General features: G+C 40.2%; 1 protein-coding gene across 3 annotated transcripts in view; it reads left to right on the forward strand.

Annotated features, from left to right (window-relative positions):
• Positions 1 to 2,990: 2,990 nt before the first annotated feature.
• Positions 2,991 to 16,443, forward strand: part of LOC123874283 (AP-3 complex subunit beta-2) — a 28,822-nt gene continuing 15,369 nt past the window's right edge. For 2 of the 3 annotated variants that reach the window (XM_045919525.1, XM_045919524.1), the window contains exons 1-19: positions 2,991 to 3,218; positions 3,890 to 3,997; positions 4,327 to 4,465; positions 4,968 to 5,128; positions 6,488 to 6,631; positions 7,112 to 7,217; positions 7,917 to 8,106; positions 8,531 to 8,640; positions 9,509 to 9,776; positions 10,680 to 10,788; positions 11,083 to 11,194; positions 12,070 to 12,316; positions 12,840 to 12,997; positions 13,830 to 13,936; positions 14,065 to 14,133; positions 14,221 to 14,344; positions 14,720 to 14,879; positions 15,323 to 15,525; positions 16,154 to 16,292. In XM_045919525.1, coding sequence (XP_045775481.1) covers positions 3,112 to 3,218; positions 3,890 to 3,997; positions 4,327 to 4,465; positions 4,968 to 5,128; positions 6,488 to 6,631; positions 7,112 to 7,217; positions 7,917 to 8,106; positions 8,531 to 8,640; positions 9,509 to 9,776; positions 10,680 to 10,788; positions 11,083 to 11,194; positions 12,070 to 12,316; positions 12,840 to 12,997; positions 13,830 to 13,936; positions 14,065 to 14,133; positions 14,221 to 14,344; positions 14,720 to 14,879; positions 15,323 to 15,525; positions 16,154 to 16,292 — 2,761 coding nt within the window. In that variant the 5' untranslated portion in view covers positions 2,991 to 3,111. The remainder of the gene's footprint in view (positions 3,219 to 3,889; positions 3,998 to 4,326; positions 4,466 to 4,967; positions 5,129 to 6,487; positions 6,632 to 7,111; positions 7,218 to 7,916; positions 8,107 to 8,530; positions 8,641 to 9,508; positions 9,777 to 10,679; positions 10,789 to 11,082; positions 11,195 to 12,069; positions 12,317 to 12,839; positions 12,998 to 13,829; positions 13,937 to 14,064; positions 14,134 to 14,220; positions 14,345 to 14,719; positions 14,880 to 15,322; positions 15,526 to 16,153; positions 16,293 to 16,443) is intronic. The other variant, XM_045919526.1, reaches the window with a different exon arrangement.

Genomic DNA, 16,443 nt, shown 5'->3' on the forward strand with positions numbered 1-16,443 from the left:
CTTCTGTGAATCTAGGAAAGTCATTGAACGGAGGATGTCGGCTTCCATAGCCTGGAAATGAGCTCTCCTTCTATTATAATTACATGTTGTTTGTGATAACAAGTTCTGCTGAACTGTTTTGCTCACTGGCCATCCATGGATTACGTCAAGAAAATCACGTGCATGCACGTTGTTGTCTATCAGAACATGATAGCCGTTCAGCAATGCTGACAAAATCCTAAAATAATCGATCATGTTACTTAATGTCCGGTTAAAAATCCTGAATAACCCTGAGTAAACAAAAATCTCTTCCAAAGCGGTCGTTAATCATTTACATTATCCAGTAGCAAATGGTAAAAAGGCTAGATTTATTGGCTTCGTCAGTAGTTAGCTGGGTTTTTACTGATGTTTGGTTACTGGCATTTGTGCCACATAACCGCACACCTCAAGAAAGAAAGATTACCTCAAGATTGTTTATGGTATCTCTAAAACCATGGACTAAGATAAAAATCTAGTAAAAATCTTCTATATCATTTAAGGTATCATTTAAAATCTAGGCATTGTAAGTTGCTGCAGCGTGTAGATTATTGTTCCATCGCAACAAATATAAAGGATTTTAGTGGTTTCGAAACTTGTGGTTAGGGTATGATTTTCACTGAAAAAAGTAATTAGTGCTTTTCTGAAGATATATGTACATGCTTGTGTCTGTCTGTATATGCCCTTTATAGATAGCCTTTCTTTCTTGAGGCATGCGGTTATGTGACACAAATGCTAGAAACAAAACATTTAAATGAAACCTAGCTAATTACTGACCAAACCAATAAATCTAAGCTTGTTACCATACCGCTGGATGGTGGAAGTGATGAACAATTGCTTTAAAAGAGATTTTCGTTTGCTCAGGATTGATCAGAGTGACCGGGCATTAAGTAACATGATCGATTATTTTAGGATTTTGTCAGCAATGCTGAACGGCTATCATGTTCTGGTAGACAACAACGTGCATGCACGTGATTTTCTTGACGTAATCCATGGACGGCAAGTGAGCAAAACAGTTCAGCAGAACTTGTTATCACAAACAATATGTAATTATAATAGAAGGAGAGCTCATTTCCAGGCTATGGAAGCCGACATCTTCCGTTCAATGACTTTCCTAGATTCACAGAAGAATCGACGCAGGTTGCTTTGGGCAGCTATCGACTGAAGCAAGCCCGTAGTTACTATGATAAACAGTTAAGTACTTATAACCAAATGGTGCATTCATCACAGAGCTCGCCGGAGATATCCCAGTGGCAGAAGTTTGGGAGGTGGCTGGATGAGATTACCTAGTATTATTACAAGGCCGCATACAATCCAGGTATGTATAAACGAATTTTGTCCACATTGCAGCTGATCCAGCACTTCGTGGGAGTCAAAATAATTGTACGTGTATTCAAATTCGTATAAAACAATCAGAACAGTAACAAAATCATAAAATCGGTTGCAATTAATTATACAAAGTATATTAATTTTTTGTATTACTTGTATAACATGACATATAATGGCCCCACAGCCTCCGGATCATAATGACAATTGCTTCAAATCATTAGTTCTAGCAATATCTAACATTATTTTATGTTTCCCAGCACTTTTAGAAATCAATAAAATGTATGAAAATGACGAATCTTCGACCTTGTATAACTTGGTTCAGAGCAATCCTACAACTTTTCTGCCATATTAACTATTACTCCAAATGGCTAGTTCTAACGATCCGTACCATTTTTTTTAGGCCCAAGGCCCAAAAATAATGATCTCCTTTCGCAGATTGAAATGTCTGCTTGATTAATTGTCAATAGAGGGTCATGACATGTCAAAATTGCTAGTTTGAAGGGGAAATCGTCAATGTCATTCGCATAGGTTTTCCTCTTAAAGGAACATCTTGCAAAAGAAAACGGATAGAACGATAGAACTATCCGTTTTCCTTTTAAAGCCTCATAGATGGCGCTCTTCATGTCCTTCTAAGGAAAGTTAGTTTCACTTGGTGTTTTTATTAGAACCTCACTCTGATTTTGATTATTTATTTTACAGCTATCCTTTTCCTACATCCTTGGAAAGGCACGAACAGCGCCATCTACGAACGTTTGGAACCTGGGAAAAATCCTCAACAAAAGTGTAGATTAAAACATAATAGTTAACCAATTTTGTATTTAATTATGATAGAAATTCACTTACCAAATCCCACCAAATTCCAATCCTACCTTACCTATCCTATTTGGCCTATCTACCAAAATTATAGGTGTACCCTCCTTGGAAGAATAATGTGTATGTATGTACCACTTATTCGATACGGGTATCACATCCCAGTGACACTGACAGTTAAAGTGTAGCCAGTGTTTAGACCTTCCCTTAATATTTGGGAAAAATAAAGTAAGTAGTTTGATTGTTTTCTTTTACAATAATTGAAGCAGCATTATTTACTTACTGCAGCTAAGATTGGAACAACATTATAACTCATGAGCTCAATCCTATTAATCCAATAATAATATTTTTTTTATTTAGTTAAGTATTCAGCAACAACTTTATCAAATAAGATTTAAATATGCAGGTTGGTTGCTAGAAGAAAGAAAAAGTAGTTATAGATATCATATTCTTATTATTAATATCGGATTACTAAATTATTACTTCACACTATTTTCAGAACTCAAACTTGGACTGAGGTAAAAAAAAAATCTACAATGGCAGCACTGCGAAGCACATGTCAGGTTTATGATGTCTAATGTCAATGTGGGACTTCGTCTGTGTTGGTGTTAGCTGGCGGGCGTGCTCTGGCTTTTTGGAGTATTTTTTTTGTTAAAACTGACTGGAAAGCGCTCCGAAAGGGGGTGCCGTGCGTATGTCGGCGAGCACCGGCACAGACGGGGTCCACACTTGTATAGTTTAACTAACTTGTTACAAATAACTACAAACTTGACATTGGCTAATCTTTGTAAAGCCAGACGAGAGAGAAAAAAAAAATGTCAATGTGACATTGACAATGCCATTAGTGTCAAAAAACGTCAACATTGGATGCTCTTTGGACGCATTTCACTGAATAATGAATATTTTGAGTTTTTAAAATCAATTTAATTAGAAAGTGAATAGGTACTTGCTCTCGAAATGTCGAGCACGACTTCCTACAACAATGATAAGGTGGTCCAGGGGGAAGTGGAGTACCCGGTCACTGATCCTGCATCAGGAGCGTTCTTCCAACCAGATTATAAGAAGTAAGTGCTCAAAAGTGGTCTTCCTTTTCCATCCTGGGTGGATGAGGAAGGCATAGGATCGTGTGTGGTGGCTAGCTCTCGGGTAGGCCTATATCTAGGTCCGTCGTGTCTGTCAAGAAAACCTATAGGGTACTTTCCATTGACCTAAAATCATGAAATTTGGTTGGTTGGTAGGTGGGTCTTAAAGCAGAAGTAAAGGAATAAATCTGAAAACCGTGAATTTCTGGTTACATCACAGAAAAAAAAATTAAAATGTTGTAATTTTCAAAGTAAGATTGCTATACCAGGTGGGGTATATATAATATGAAAGGGTTTTACCTGTACATTCTAAAACAGATTTTGATTTATTTTTATGCATAATAATTTTTGATTTATCGTGCAAAATGATGAAAAAATAACCGAGTACAGAACCCTGGGTGCGCGAGTACGACTCGCACTTGGCCGGTTTTTATTATTACAGTTACCTACAGATATTGTAAAACAATTAGTCCAAACTCAAGTATGATGTGGCCAACATATTGACTGTACAGAGTCCAAAAACATCTCAGGGGGCCTGTACCTGTGGACAACCGACATCTTGCAACTTCAGATTTGACTACTTATTTTGTAGGCACTATTATCTACTCACCTAACATACAGTGGATCACTCTAAAATAATATACTTTTTTAAGGAATGAAGATCTGAAGCTTATGCTGGATGGATCCAAGGACTCTTTGAAGCTGGAAGCTATGAAAAGAATTATTGGTGTGATTGCAAAAGGCAGAAACGCTTCTGATTTGTAAGTAAATATTTTTAACTAACTTCCAAATGGAGTGGTTTTCCTATGTATATTTATGTATACTATACATATTTCTGGACCGATTCATATTTTTTTATCAACAGAAAAAGTTTACAAGTTCCCATAATTTTTTTGGATCCAATTCATTAATCCTAATGCTGCAGACTTTGATACAAACTATTTAACTAATTTTCCAGAAATCTTTTCACACTAAGTTATAAAAGGAAGCTACTGTTAAAATTTCAAGTTTCTATCTCGACTGGTTTAGGCTGTGAGTGATCAGCCAGTCAGGGTATATTTTTATATGTATAGATGTTTATTATCTACAGATTTCCAGCGGTAGTCAAGAATGTGGTATCAAAAAACATAGAAGTCAAGAAGCTAGTCTATGTATATCTCGTCCGTTATGCTGAAGAGCAACAAGACCTTGCTCTGTTGTCTATTAGCACTTTCCAGAGAGCACTCAAGGTTTGACTTTTTTTTATAAATGTTATTTTTGGTCCCTTGAACCTACTCTTATCATTTGATAGCTTACTTTTTAACCAACTTCAAAAAGGGCTTCACACTTAGATTTATAGTTTCTTTTATTATGCTCGCTTGACTTCATACAAACATTACATGTGTAGAAACAAAAATTATCTTTTACTTTTTAGTGTTTGTGTATATTGAAGTTGGTTTTTTTTTGAAATTTTTTCCCCCAGAGAGCACTTATGGTCCTTCCACCCATCCGTCCATCTGTGTGTCTGTCAGTGGGCTGTATATCATGAACCGTAATAGGTAGAAAGCTGAAATTTTCACAGAATGTGTATTTCTATTGCTGCTATAGCAACAAGTAATTAGCATTTCAAAATAGACACCATGAAAATTAAAAAAAGTGTGATTTCTTGTATGATGGTACGGACTACGGACCCTTCATGTGCGAATCCGAACTTTTTGCGAGTATTTTGTGACAAAATTATTTGCAATGCAGGATCCAAACCAGCTGATTCGCGCGAGTGCATTGCGCGTGCTGTCGTCCATCCGCGTGCCAATGATCGTGCCCATAGTGATGCTGGCTATCCGCGACTCGGCCAGCGACATGAGCCCCTATGTGAGGAAGACCGCGGCGCATGCTATACCCAAGCTGTACAGGTAACTAACCGGGACTTCGTCTGTGATAGCGTTTGCTGGCGCGCGTGCTATGCTTGTTTGGAGTGTTTTTTTTTGTTAAGAGTGGCTGGTTTTTGTGTTAGTTGGTGTTTTTTGGTGGTTGAACTGTCTGGGAAGCGCTCTAAAGGGGCGCCGCGCGTATGTCGGCGGGCGCCGGCGCAGACGGAGTCCATACTTGTATAAATTCAATAACTTGAAAATATCACAAGCTTGACATTGGCTAATCAGAGTAAAGCCAGATTTAAAGAAAAAAAAAAAAAAAAAAAAAGGTAACTAACCATGTAGGAAATGGATGCATGCTCTTAAACTCATAGACAGAGAGCCAGCGCGTGCCAGACCGTCGTTAATTTATAAAAGCTGAAAGTGACTTTGCATATTATACTTGAAAAGAGCAACCGCCGAGTTTCTTGCCGGTTCTTCTCGGTAGGAACGGCATTCCGAACCAGTGGTAGATTATTTTGACGATTCAAAAGCACTTGTAAAAGTTTAATTGAATAAAAATATTTTGAATTTGAATTTATTGGTTCCAACACAGGGAGGAACGATCAGCGACTATGACGTTTTGATCATGGTGGCTTTGAGAGATAACAGATAATAAAGGTTAAAAAATTTCACATCAAAGTATTGTAATGTTGGAGGCCCAAACAAAGATTTGTAGGTGTATAGCGTGCTTTAATCATATTGATTACTTAATCTAAGGTGCGTAACATTACATAGGTGCTTCAAATGCCGTGGGTCACATACAGTATAAAGTGTATTTTTTTTTATATTTTCTTTGAAACGGGATTAGAAATCGCGGCATGCGTTTGCCAGACACTTAGTGTCGTGGCAACCCCCTGCCAGACGCACTTAAAGTTTAAAAGTTAAGGGTGTCTGGCAAGGGGTTGCCACAATAGGTACTAATTATCACAATTACATCATTTTATTACTGCATTCCAAGACCCTATTTACTAACATTAGTAAAGACATTTCAATTCAATAATAGAGATTCAGACTTCAATAATAGAATCGTTCAGACTCATCACACTAATATTATAAGGTGAAAGTTTGTATGTTTGTGTGTGTGTGTGTGTGTGTGTGTGTGTGTGTGTGTGTGTGTGTGTGTGTGTGTGTGTGTGTGTATGTGTGTATATGTTTGTTACTCCTTCACGCAAAAACTACTAGACGGATTTGGCTGAGGAATGGAGATAGATAATATCCTGGATTAGCACATAGACTACCTTTTATCCCGGAAAATCAAAGAGTTCCCACGGGATTTCAAAAAACCTAAATCCACGCGGGCGAAGTCGCGGGCATCGGCTAGTAAGCACATAAAATCAAAACTTTTTATCTATGTTACAGTCTAGATCCAGACCAGAAAGAAGAGCTAGTGGCAGTAATAGACAAGCTGCTCTCTGACAAGGCGCCGCTGGTGGTCGGCTCCGCCGCTATGGCCTTCAACGAAGTGTGTGGAGATCGTATGAGCCTCATTCACAGAAGTTACAGGTACGGCCGGCCTCAGAATTCGAGTAGCAATTCCGCGAAACTATTGCATCAAAACCTTCAAAAAACTTCAAATTATTCACAGAAAACTCGTTTTTTTGCCTCTTTTGAAAAGTGTCGAATATAATCCAAAATAAAATTTATATGAAAGAGTTCAATAAAAAATTTAGCTCTGATAAAATCTTTCCCAAATCAACTCCTGCAGGCTACAGCCTTGACTTGCACCATAAAAATGCAGAAAATTATGTTCATTCATACTTTTTTTGTGTGTATGTGTCTGTGTGTGTGTAAGTTTGTTACTCCTTCACGCAAAAACTACTGGACGGATTTGGCTGAAATTTGAAATGGAGATAGGTAATATCTTGGATTAGCACATAGGCTACTTTTTATCCCGGAAAATCAAGAAGTTCCACGGGATATTGAAAAACCTAAATCGCGGGCATCAGCTAGTGGAAAATGGTAAATTTCATACATTCTTTATAGGAAGCTGTGTGCTCTCTTGGCTGACGTGGACGAGTGGGGACAGTTGACTCTGCTCAACGTGCTCACGGTGTACGCCAAGACGTGCTTCCCCGATCCTAATACTGATGTAAGTGTGACAAAAAGCTGGAGGAGCTCCTTAGTGAATCCCTTTTTTTTTATTAGGCAACCAAAACAGATTACAATAATGATTCTAACCTAATTCTTAAATTACTACATTTATGACCTATGACCTTTGATACTTATGACCTTTGATACCTATGATACTTATGACCTTTGATAATAACACTAACAAATTCCTGAAAGACCGGCAACGCATCGGTGGTTCTCTGGTGCTGCGAATGTTCATGGGGTGCGTAATCACTTAACATTGGGTGACCACCTGCTCGTTTGCTCGCTATTTTTATTAAAAAAAAAAATTGTTTCTTACGTTAAAGAGCAATAGCTGAGTTTCTTTTCTAAGTAAAATCTCCTTTCTAAACTGCTGGTAGAGTCTCGCCATAATATTCATAAGTGACACAAGCTGCCCTATTACGAAAAAAATAAGTTCATTTAGTATGCTCTCTTCCTCTGGCTATGGCTTTATTTTCTTTTACCATCTTAACCTACTCCCATCTTCGTTGAGTTTAAAATTCCAGACGAAATTATCTTGCTTTCCAATCAAAAAGTAAATTTTACAGACAAAACCCTCAATGCAAGTCCACCAGCACCAAAATTCCCGATGCTAACTCTGGAATGAAATTTCTAAACAGCTTTCTTGTCCGGAGTACTATTTATTCCAATTGTATTGAGAGTTATTTGCTTCCAGAACTATTCAAGCGACAGTGACAAACCCTTCTACGATTCAGACAGTGATGGAAGTGATAAACGCGCGTCTAGCTCGCCCACTGTGGAACCCGACCTAAGGCTGCTACTGCGGGCCGCTAAGCCCTTACTGCAGAGCAGAAACGCGGGCGTCGTTATGGCTGTAGCACAATTATTCTTTCACTGTGGGCCCGGTAAGTGTGAACACAGCTTTAGTGATAGTAAACATGCATCTAATTGGACCTTAAGCTGTTTCTACGGGTTGCGAATCTCTTACTCCAGAAAGTTGCTCTGCGACGCTGGAACGCTTCGTCATTATGGCCGTAGCACTATTATAATTTCACTGTGGACCCTGTGAGTGTGATGCCAGTCCAACTCGCCTAGTTTGTAGCAGATCTTTAGTTGCTACTGCAGGCCGCTATAGCAGTACCTCGAGGAAGTAAGGCAGGCGTCATTATGGCCGTAGCACAATAATTATTCTTTCACTGTGGCGTTTTAATATATTTTCAACATTTAGTAAATTTAAAATAATCGAAAATGTATTAAAATATATTGAAACAAAATTATTTTGAACGTTATATGTTTTCCATCAAATCACAATAAATGACATTGTTGCAGCTCAAGAACTGCCGCCAGTGGCCAAAGCCCTGGTTCGCTTGTTGCGAGCCCCCGTCGAAGTGCAAAGCGTAGTACTGAACACCATTGCTTCAATCACTGTCAGCAGGCGGGTAAGAATCTAGAACTATCCCTAAATGTAAACAATAATAATATGCTTGAAAATCGCGAAATGCCACACGCCAATAGGGGTCAGAAAATATCTAGCAGTCCTACCGCTTAAGCTTAAGCTCTCTCCGTCACTTGTTTCATACAATCGTAGTTCCAATTTCATTTGAATATTAAGCAACCAAAGTCCATGAAATTTTGCAGAAATATTCTAGAAACTAATATTTATTATGTGTGTGGGTTTCCAGATTTCTGTTAAAATATTCGGTTTCAAAGTTACGCGGTCTTAAAAATTTTCATACAAATCTTTGAGCCCCTGTAATTTTAAAACTACATATTTTTAGAAAAATCTAAAACACCACAGACACAGATATTAGTTTCTAGAATATGTCTGCAAAATTTCATGGACTTTGGTTGCTTAATATTCAAATGAAATTGGAACTACGATTGTATGGAGCAACTGACGGAGAGAGCCCTGTTAACGGAAATTGTAACCTTAGTTAGCTTACAATTTCCGTTAACAGGGCTCTCTCCGGGCAGGTTAGAGTGATATTATACATTACTCGTTTTAAGGCAGCGAATTTTTTTTTATTAATTTCCATTTCATTTTACATTGATCTGCACAGCACGGCATTGCCAAGGTTTTTGTACCAAAAATTACTAAAACCGAAAAGAAAAAAGATAAAGCACCTCTATGAGAGATCTCCACCAGTATAACATAAGTTCAAGATCGACCTTATGACATGACATCAACTTTCATGAATAAAATACCAGGAGAGCATAGGGGCATAGGAGGTTAGCCTTACGCTCTATAGAAATTCCGATACAACACCTTTATGCATGAGAAAAGTGAAAATCAATTTTTCCTTTCAGTCGCTCTTCGAACCATTCCTAAAATCTTTCTTCGTGAGAAACTCAGACGCAACACATCTAAAACTCTTAAAACTGGAGATTCTAACTAACTTAGCGACTGAAGCAAGCGCGGCGGTCGTACTGAGAGAATACCAAACCTACGTGACATCGAGTGACAAGGCTTTCGTGGCAGCCACTATACAGGCGATAGGCCGACTGGCCGTGGCCATTCATACAGAAACTGAGACTTGCCTTAATGGGTTACTGCATCTGCTGTCCAGTAAAGATGGTGAGTTATCTTTAACTCTTTTACTTTCATAGTTAACTGCTATAGTCATCTCCTTATTCACTAAGGCAAACACGGCAGTCGTATTGAGAGAATACCTAACCTATGGGACATTTTGTGACAAGGTTTTCGTGGCATCTCTATCTCTTTTACTCTTATAGATATTTGTTATTTTTGTCTCTTTCATCCCAACATCGAGTAATAAGGCTTTGGTGGCAACCACTATACAGTCGATAGACAGAATGGCTGTGGCTGTTCATACTGAAACTGAGACCTGCCAATAGATTACTGCATAATCTGCTGTTTAGCAAAGATTGCTCTTTGTCTTTTTCTTTCATAGATGTTCGCTATTACTGTCTCTTTCGTTCTCAGAATACATAGACAATAGAATAGAATATGTTTTATTCATTGATCAGACACATAAACCTAATATACATTTACACAAGTTCGGTCTTAAAATCTAACTTAACTTAAATACCTAGTCTAAAATGTGTCGTGCCAATGAAAAGGTCCGAACTCAGCTTATTGTGGTTTCAAAATGTACATGAGAGTTTGTATTCTATCCATACTAATATTATAAATGTCTGTCTGTCTGTCTGTCTGCTACCTAATCACGGCCCAACAGTGTAACCAATTCTGATGAAATTTGGTACAGGGTTAGCTTATATCCCGGGGATGGACATAGGCTACCTTTGATCCCGGTAAAAGAGTTCCCGCGGGATTCCTAAAGATCCATCCACTTAACCGATTTGTGTGAAAGGTGCCGAAGTAGCTTGCGTCCCTGTAATCGAAACAGGCAACTTTTTATCCCGGAAAATCACACAGTTCCCACGGGATCTATAGAAATCTAAATCCACGCGGACGAAGTCGCGGGCATTGGGCAAAAACCCATTTTCCTTCATTCAGAATGGGTGGTATGTGAAGCGGTGGTGGTGGTGAAGAGAGTGGTAGGCGGCGGCGCCAGCTCCGCGCAGGCGGCCGTCTCCCGCGCCGCCAAGCTGCTGCGATCTGACAGGTAATTTAACATCACATCTTCTTAACCTATCTTACTTTGAAAATTGACAATACTAATTATTTGTTCACGAACACATTTCAATTTTTTCTGTGATGTAATCACATATTAACGGTTTTCAGATATTTTCTTTTACTTGTGATATTAGACCTACCTATCTGGCAAATTTCACGATTCTAAGTCAACGGGAAGTACTCTATAGGTTTTCTTGACAGACAGACAACAAAATGGTCCTATAAGGGTTCCGTTTTTCCTTTTGACGTACGGAACCCTAAAGATACTTGTCCTGTCACACAGGTTAGCGGGCAACGCGCGCGCGGCGGCTGTGTGGTTGGTGGCGGAGCACGGCGCCAAGCACCCGCGTGCGGCCGCCATATTGGCACACATGGCCGCCAACTTTGCTGAACAGGTGCGTCTTACTTAGTACCAAAGTTCATCATAAGTTGCTTAGGGAACTGGAAAATCATCCCTATGAACAAAGACTTGCAAAACTTGGACTCAGCACCCTTAAAAGCAGGCGCGAAAGAGGCGATCTAATTGAAACATACAAAATACTAAATAATTATATTATAATGTCCCAAACTTTGAGAGCATGTTTCCGAGAAAGAACAATACTAGACTAAAGGGACATGATATGAAGCTACAATATCAATTGTCATCGTCAAATCCATTAAAACACTTTCCAACCAAGATGTTCATATATGGGATAAATTGCCCAAGGATGTGGTTATGTCAAGTTCTGTTAACCAGTTCAAGAATAGATTGGACAAAAATTTGGAAAACTCGAACCACGTCTGATATAGACGCATCAGCGAAAGCTGCTCGGTCAATAAATAATCATCAGCCGATAGACGCTGGTCTCTGATAGGAATTCCACACGGGTTTGCGCCGCCTGAATCCAGCGGCCCCATGTGACTCACCTGATGTCGTCCGTCCACCTAATGGGGTGGGGGGGGTCTTACAACGCTGCGCTTTCCAGTGCGAGGTCGCCATTTCAGCACCTTGAGAGCCCTTGAAGTGAAGGAAATCCTTCACTACAGCTCCGCAACCGGCTAAGTTTTGGAATTATTTATGATAAATCACTTACGTAGTTAAAATTGCACAGCTTACAGTACCAACGCAATGTTTGTCGGCCTTTTATCGGTCGATCCATTGCTCAATTATTGGGCGATTGAAAGGCAACTCAACAAGCAAACACACTTTCGCGTTTATAATGTTAGATTGCATGCGTAAGAAGTTTCTCTTCTGTCAAGTGTTCCTCTCCTCAAGGCTTTTTTCTTTTAGGACGAGTTAGTGAAGCTCCAACTCCTATCCCTTGCTGTAAAGCTGTCCATAACCCAGCCGGACACAGTTCCTCTGTGCAAGTACGTGCTCTCGCTAGCACGGTACGACGCGAGCTACGACGTGCGCGACCGAGCACGCATGCTCCGCCGGTTCATTGACCCGCAGCAGAGCGGTTTGCTGAGCCAGTACGCGGCGCAGATATTCTGCCCCGACAAGCCGAAGCCGACGATACAGAGTAACTTCAAGGGTAAGTGACATTATCTAGTGTTGTTCAGTGTTCTATAATCGTGTCGTAGGGAATCTTATTTTGGGGCAGAGCTGCTAATATTCAGACTAATATTCAGAAAAAATCACTATGATTACAGAGTAATTTCAAGTAAAAGTAAAGTCAAAGTGAGTAATTTCAAAAAAAGTATGTATTATCTTCTAAATAAGGAAAAGGTGATTGATTGATTGATCTATCACATACAGCTCAAATTACTGGAAGTATTGGGCTGTTTGGCATGCAGATAGTTATTATGACATAGACATCCGCTTAGAAAAGATTTTTGAAGATTCAACCCCTAAGGGGGTGAATTAGGGATTTAAATTTTGTGTAGACCACGTGGACGAAGTCGCGGGCATGAGGTAGTACATGTATAATATGCCGAATTTCTTGCTGGTTCTTCTAGGTATTTCGAACCATTTGAAATGATAGATGCATTTGACGATTGAAAAATAATTGTTAAAGTTTATTTGAATAAAAAGTCTTTCAATTCTATTGCTCTTAGATCGCGACCAGTTCACAGTAGGGTCTCTATCGCAGTACATAGGGTCAGCCGCGGCGGGCTACCGGCCGCTGCCGCAGGCGCCGCGGGAGGCCGTGGGCGCGAGCTTGCGAGAGGCCACCGCTGCGCCCATCACCACACAAGTCTCTGATGACACGCAGGTGTGTTATCTATACTAATATTATAAAGAGGAAACCTTTGTATTTTTGTATGTTTGTATTGAATAGGCTCAAAAACTACTGGACCGATTTCAAAATTTCTTTTACCATTACTTAGAGGGATTCTTCTGAATCCGTATAGGCTATATTTTATCCCGGAAAATAGAAAAAATAAATGTCCACCCGTGCGAAGCCGGGGCGGGTCGCTAGTTGAATATAAAATACGTTTCATCCATTAACCAGCTCGGTGAAGGTCGTTGTATATGGGGATCTTAGACTATTATGTGTTATTTGCTGGCAGCCTTTGTTCACTACTACGCCCCCCGTCAATGTCATTCAAGTGCCAAAAGATCCTTGTCGTACTGTACAAAGACTCGGAGACCTCGCTTCTTTCGGCAAATGGCATATCTGTCTCTTTCTGCATCGTATCTCATTGCTGAGGGTCGTGACCCCTTTTCGTTAATCACAATGGTAGAAAATTCTCGCATAGCAAAAATGGCATACCAAAACAAAATATTTAATAACTAGTTACATTAGGGCGGCTGCAGGGGCTGCGAAAGGAAACACCAGTTCCTTATCCTACTTTTATTACTAAAAATATACATATTATAAACTAATTATTACATAAAATAATCCTAATTGCTCCGCCGATTTGTGGCGGAGGCTTCTAAAGCTAATTGTGATGTGTCCGTGCCCAGTCCTCGCGCATGGTGACCGTCAATTTCGCTGCGTCAGGCGTCAGGTTACGCGGCGACTGTGGGAACGGTTTTAGCAGGCACGTCTAGCGTTACGGCCTGACTATGCCTGCGTAACAAACTAACGTGTACTAAAATTGTTTGAACAGAAAAACAAGACCTTTTACTCGGAGCCGGATAGCGATGGATCAGCGTCCTCATCTTCAGGGTCGTCGGCGGCTTCCAGTAGCTCCGAGGAGTCGGACGAGTGAGTCCTTCAGCATCAGTTCTTGTAGAACTTACAAAAAAATTGAATGGAGATTTGACTAAAGTTGTTTAAAGTCTGTTCGGTTAGATACGGTAATATTTGTATAACCGCTGTTTATTTCTCATCAGGGAAGAAGAAACGAACAACGTTCAGGAACGCAAAAAAGAGGAGAAAACTAAAAAAAACAGCAATTATAAGTAAGTTTGTAAAGAAACAACGATTTAGTTATCTTGAACCATCAACAAATTGTAAATTATCTTCGAATAAAAAAAATCTATCATCAGGTCATCAAATTCTGGTTCCTCGGATTCAGAATCTGACAGTGAATCTTCTTCCGGCTCGGAGAGCGAGTCGGAGAATTCCGAGACCAGTGAAGAGAAGAAGGATACCAAGAAAGAGACTCCGAAGGTATGTATGCTCTAAAATGTCCCAATATCGTATACTAGAAAGTAGAAACAGGGATGATGTCTACTAGTCAAATCAGCGACTTTTTATCAAACGTCAAAACGCTCGCTTAGTATGGGAGCTTGTATGAAATACACAGATGTGACTGTGAGTGACACATTTGACGTAATTTGACGTACTTTTTTACTTAAATCTATAATTTAAAATGGTTGGCAAACTAAAAACTAGCAGCGAATGTCGATTTTACGAATTTTGGAAGAACCTCTATTTAACAATTATTGAGAAATAATTTATTTTTGACCTAGGTCATCCCCACTGTATGGATCTAGATCTTCTGAGGTGAACACATTTTATATATTATATCATAAATCTCCTTAGGAACCTCCACAAGCAGAAGTAAATGACAAGAAGAATGAAAAATCAAACTTGGAACTGCTTCTGGAGCTGGATGAAGTGGCCAGTTCTCTGCCCACCATGACGCCCACGTGTGGGGGCTTCCTGTCGCCGCCCACTGCCTTGCCGCCAGGAGTTGGGGATGGTGAGATTTCTCTCATAAGTAAACTGAAGAAGTGAAGTCCAGCTTGGAATTGCTTCTGGGGCTGGAAGAAGGAGCCAGCTTCCTGTCCACCATGACGGCGTGGGGACTCAGATTTTTACGTAACTACGGCAAAGCCAAAAGGAAGGGTTATGGTTTTAGCAGTCTATGTATGTAGGTTTGTATTTGTTGTGTCCACCGTAGCGCCTAAGCTACTGAGTTGATTTTGATGAATGAGGTAACAATCGATTAGTTATGATAGTCCAGGTGACATAGACCACATTTTATATGAAAAAATAGACCTGACGGATGTTATATCCAAGAAAGTGAGGGTCTCAAATTTTTTTTGTCGCTATCTATCGGCTGTTCGCGGGTAGTAGTCGGGTTTTAGTGCTGTTTAGCTTTATGATAGATGCTTTTAATGAAGTTGTTCCTTGGTCTCCCAGGTGACAGCATCACCCCCGTGGGCCCCTCGCTGGTGCCCTCGGCGCAGGTGGAGATGATCCCGCGCGTGATGTCCCGAGGGCTGGGCGCCACGCGGCAGTGGGGCCGCGCGCCCCACCTCTACTCGCACAAGATGTGCGCCATAGAGATCAGCTTCACCAACCACACGCCCGACGTGCTGGAGAACATACGCGTCAACAAGAAGGTGAGTCATAGAGACCCTCAGCTCAGCTGGACTTGCCTTCCTCCCCCCTCCTTTCCCTCCTCACAAGAACCGCAAGCGAGTATCTCGGAATCACTGGACGCAAGAGCCACGAGATAGGTCCTGACAAGAAACGGAATCTGTCGGTTAAGACGACGACGACGACCTAGTATGGCATTTGAGGTTTTAAAGGGAGCCGATTACAAAAACCAGTCGGTAAGCATTTTGTGCCATTATACAAAAAATAACAATTTTTTTTTGTCATGTAAGCACAAAGCCACGGTTTTCAGATTTTCCCCTTTACTTGTGCTATAAGATCTACCTACCTGCCAAATTTCATGATTCTAGGTCAACGGGAAGTACCCTATAGGTTTCTTGACAGACAGACAGACCACAAAGTGATCGTGTAAAATCGTTCCTTTTTTTACTTTTGAGGTACGGAACCCTTAAAATGAAGCCCCTTTTCAAAATAAACTGATTTTAAAATTACAATAAGGGTCTAATTTTTTAAGATGCTAAAATTGATATCAATTTTTGTTTCCAATTCGATTCGTTTCATTTAAAATTGGATGCACGTATCCATTTTTGCCCAATTTCCGTGATACATAATATAACTTTGACATATTTGTAGACTCTTACCGGCGCTCGGTCAATCCACGAGTTCGCGCCAATCCCACGGCTGGGCCCCGGCGCTACCGTGAGTGGGACTCTGGGCGTGGACTTCGCGGACTCTATACAACCCATCGAGTTTACTGTCATCAGCTCGTTAGGTAAGCTTCTTGTATTTATCTATTGTTTTTCAAAATAGCCATCGCATTAATTGTGGTTTCAGTTTCTACGTTAAAAACCGACCAAGTGCGAGTCAGACTCGCGCACCGAGGGTTCTGTACTTAGGTATTTTTTTCGACATTTTGACGATAA

The sequence above is a fragment of the Maniola jurtina genome, chromosome 18 (genome assembly GCF_905333055.1).
Source record: "Maniola jurtina chromosome 18, ilManJurt1.1, whole genome shotgun sequence".
NCBI classification, from domain to species: Eukaryota; Metazoa; Arthropoda; class Insecta; order Lepidoptera; family Nymphalidae; genus Maniola; species Maniola jurtina.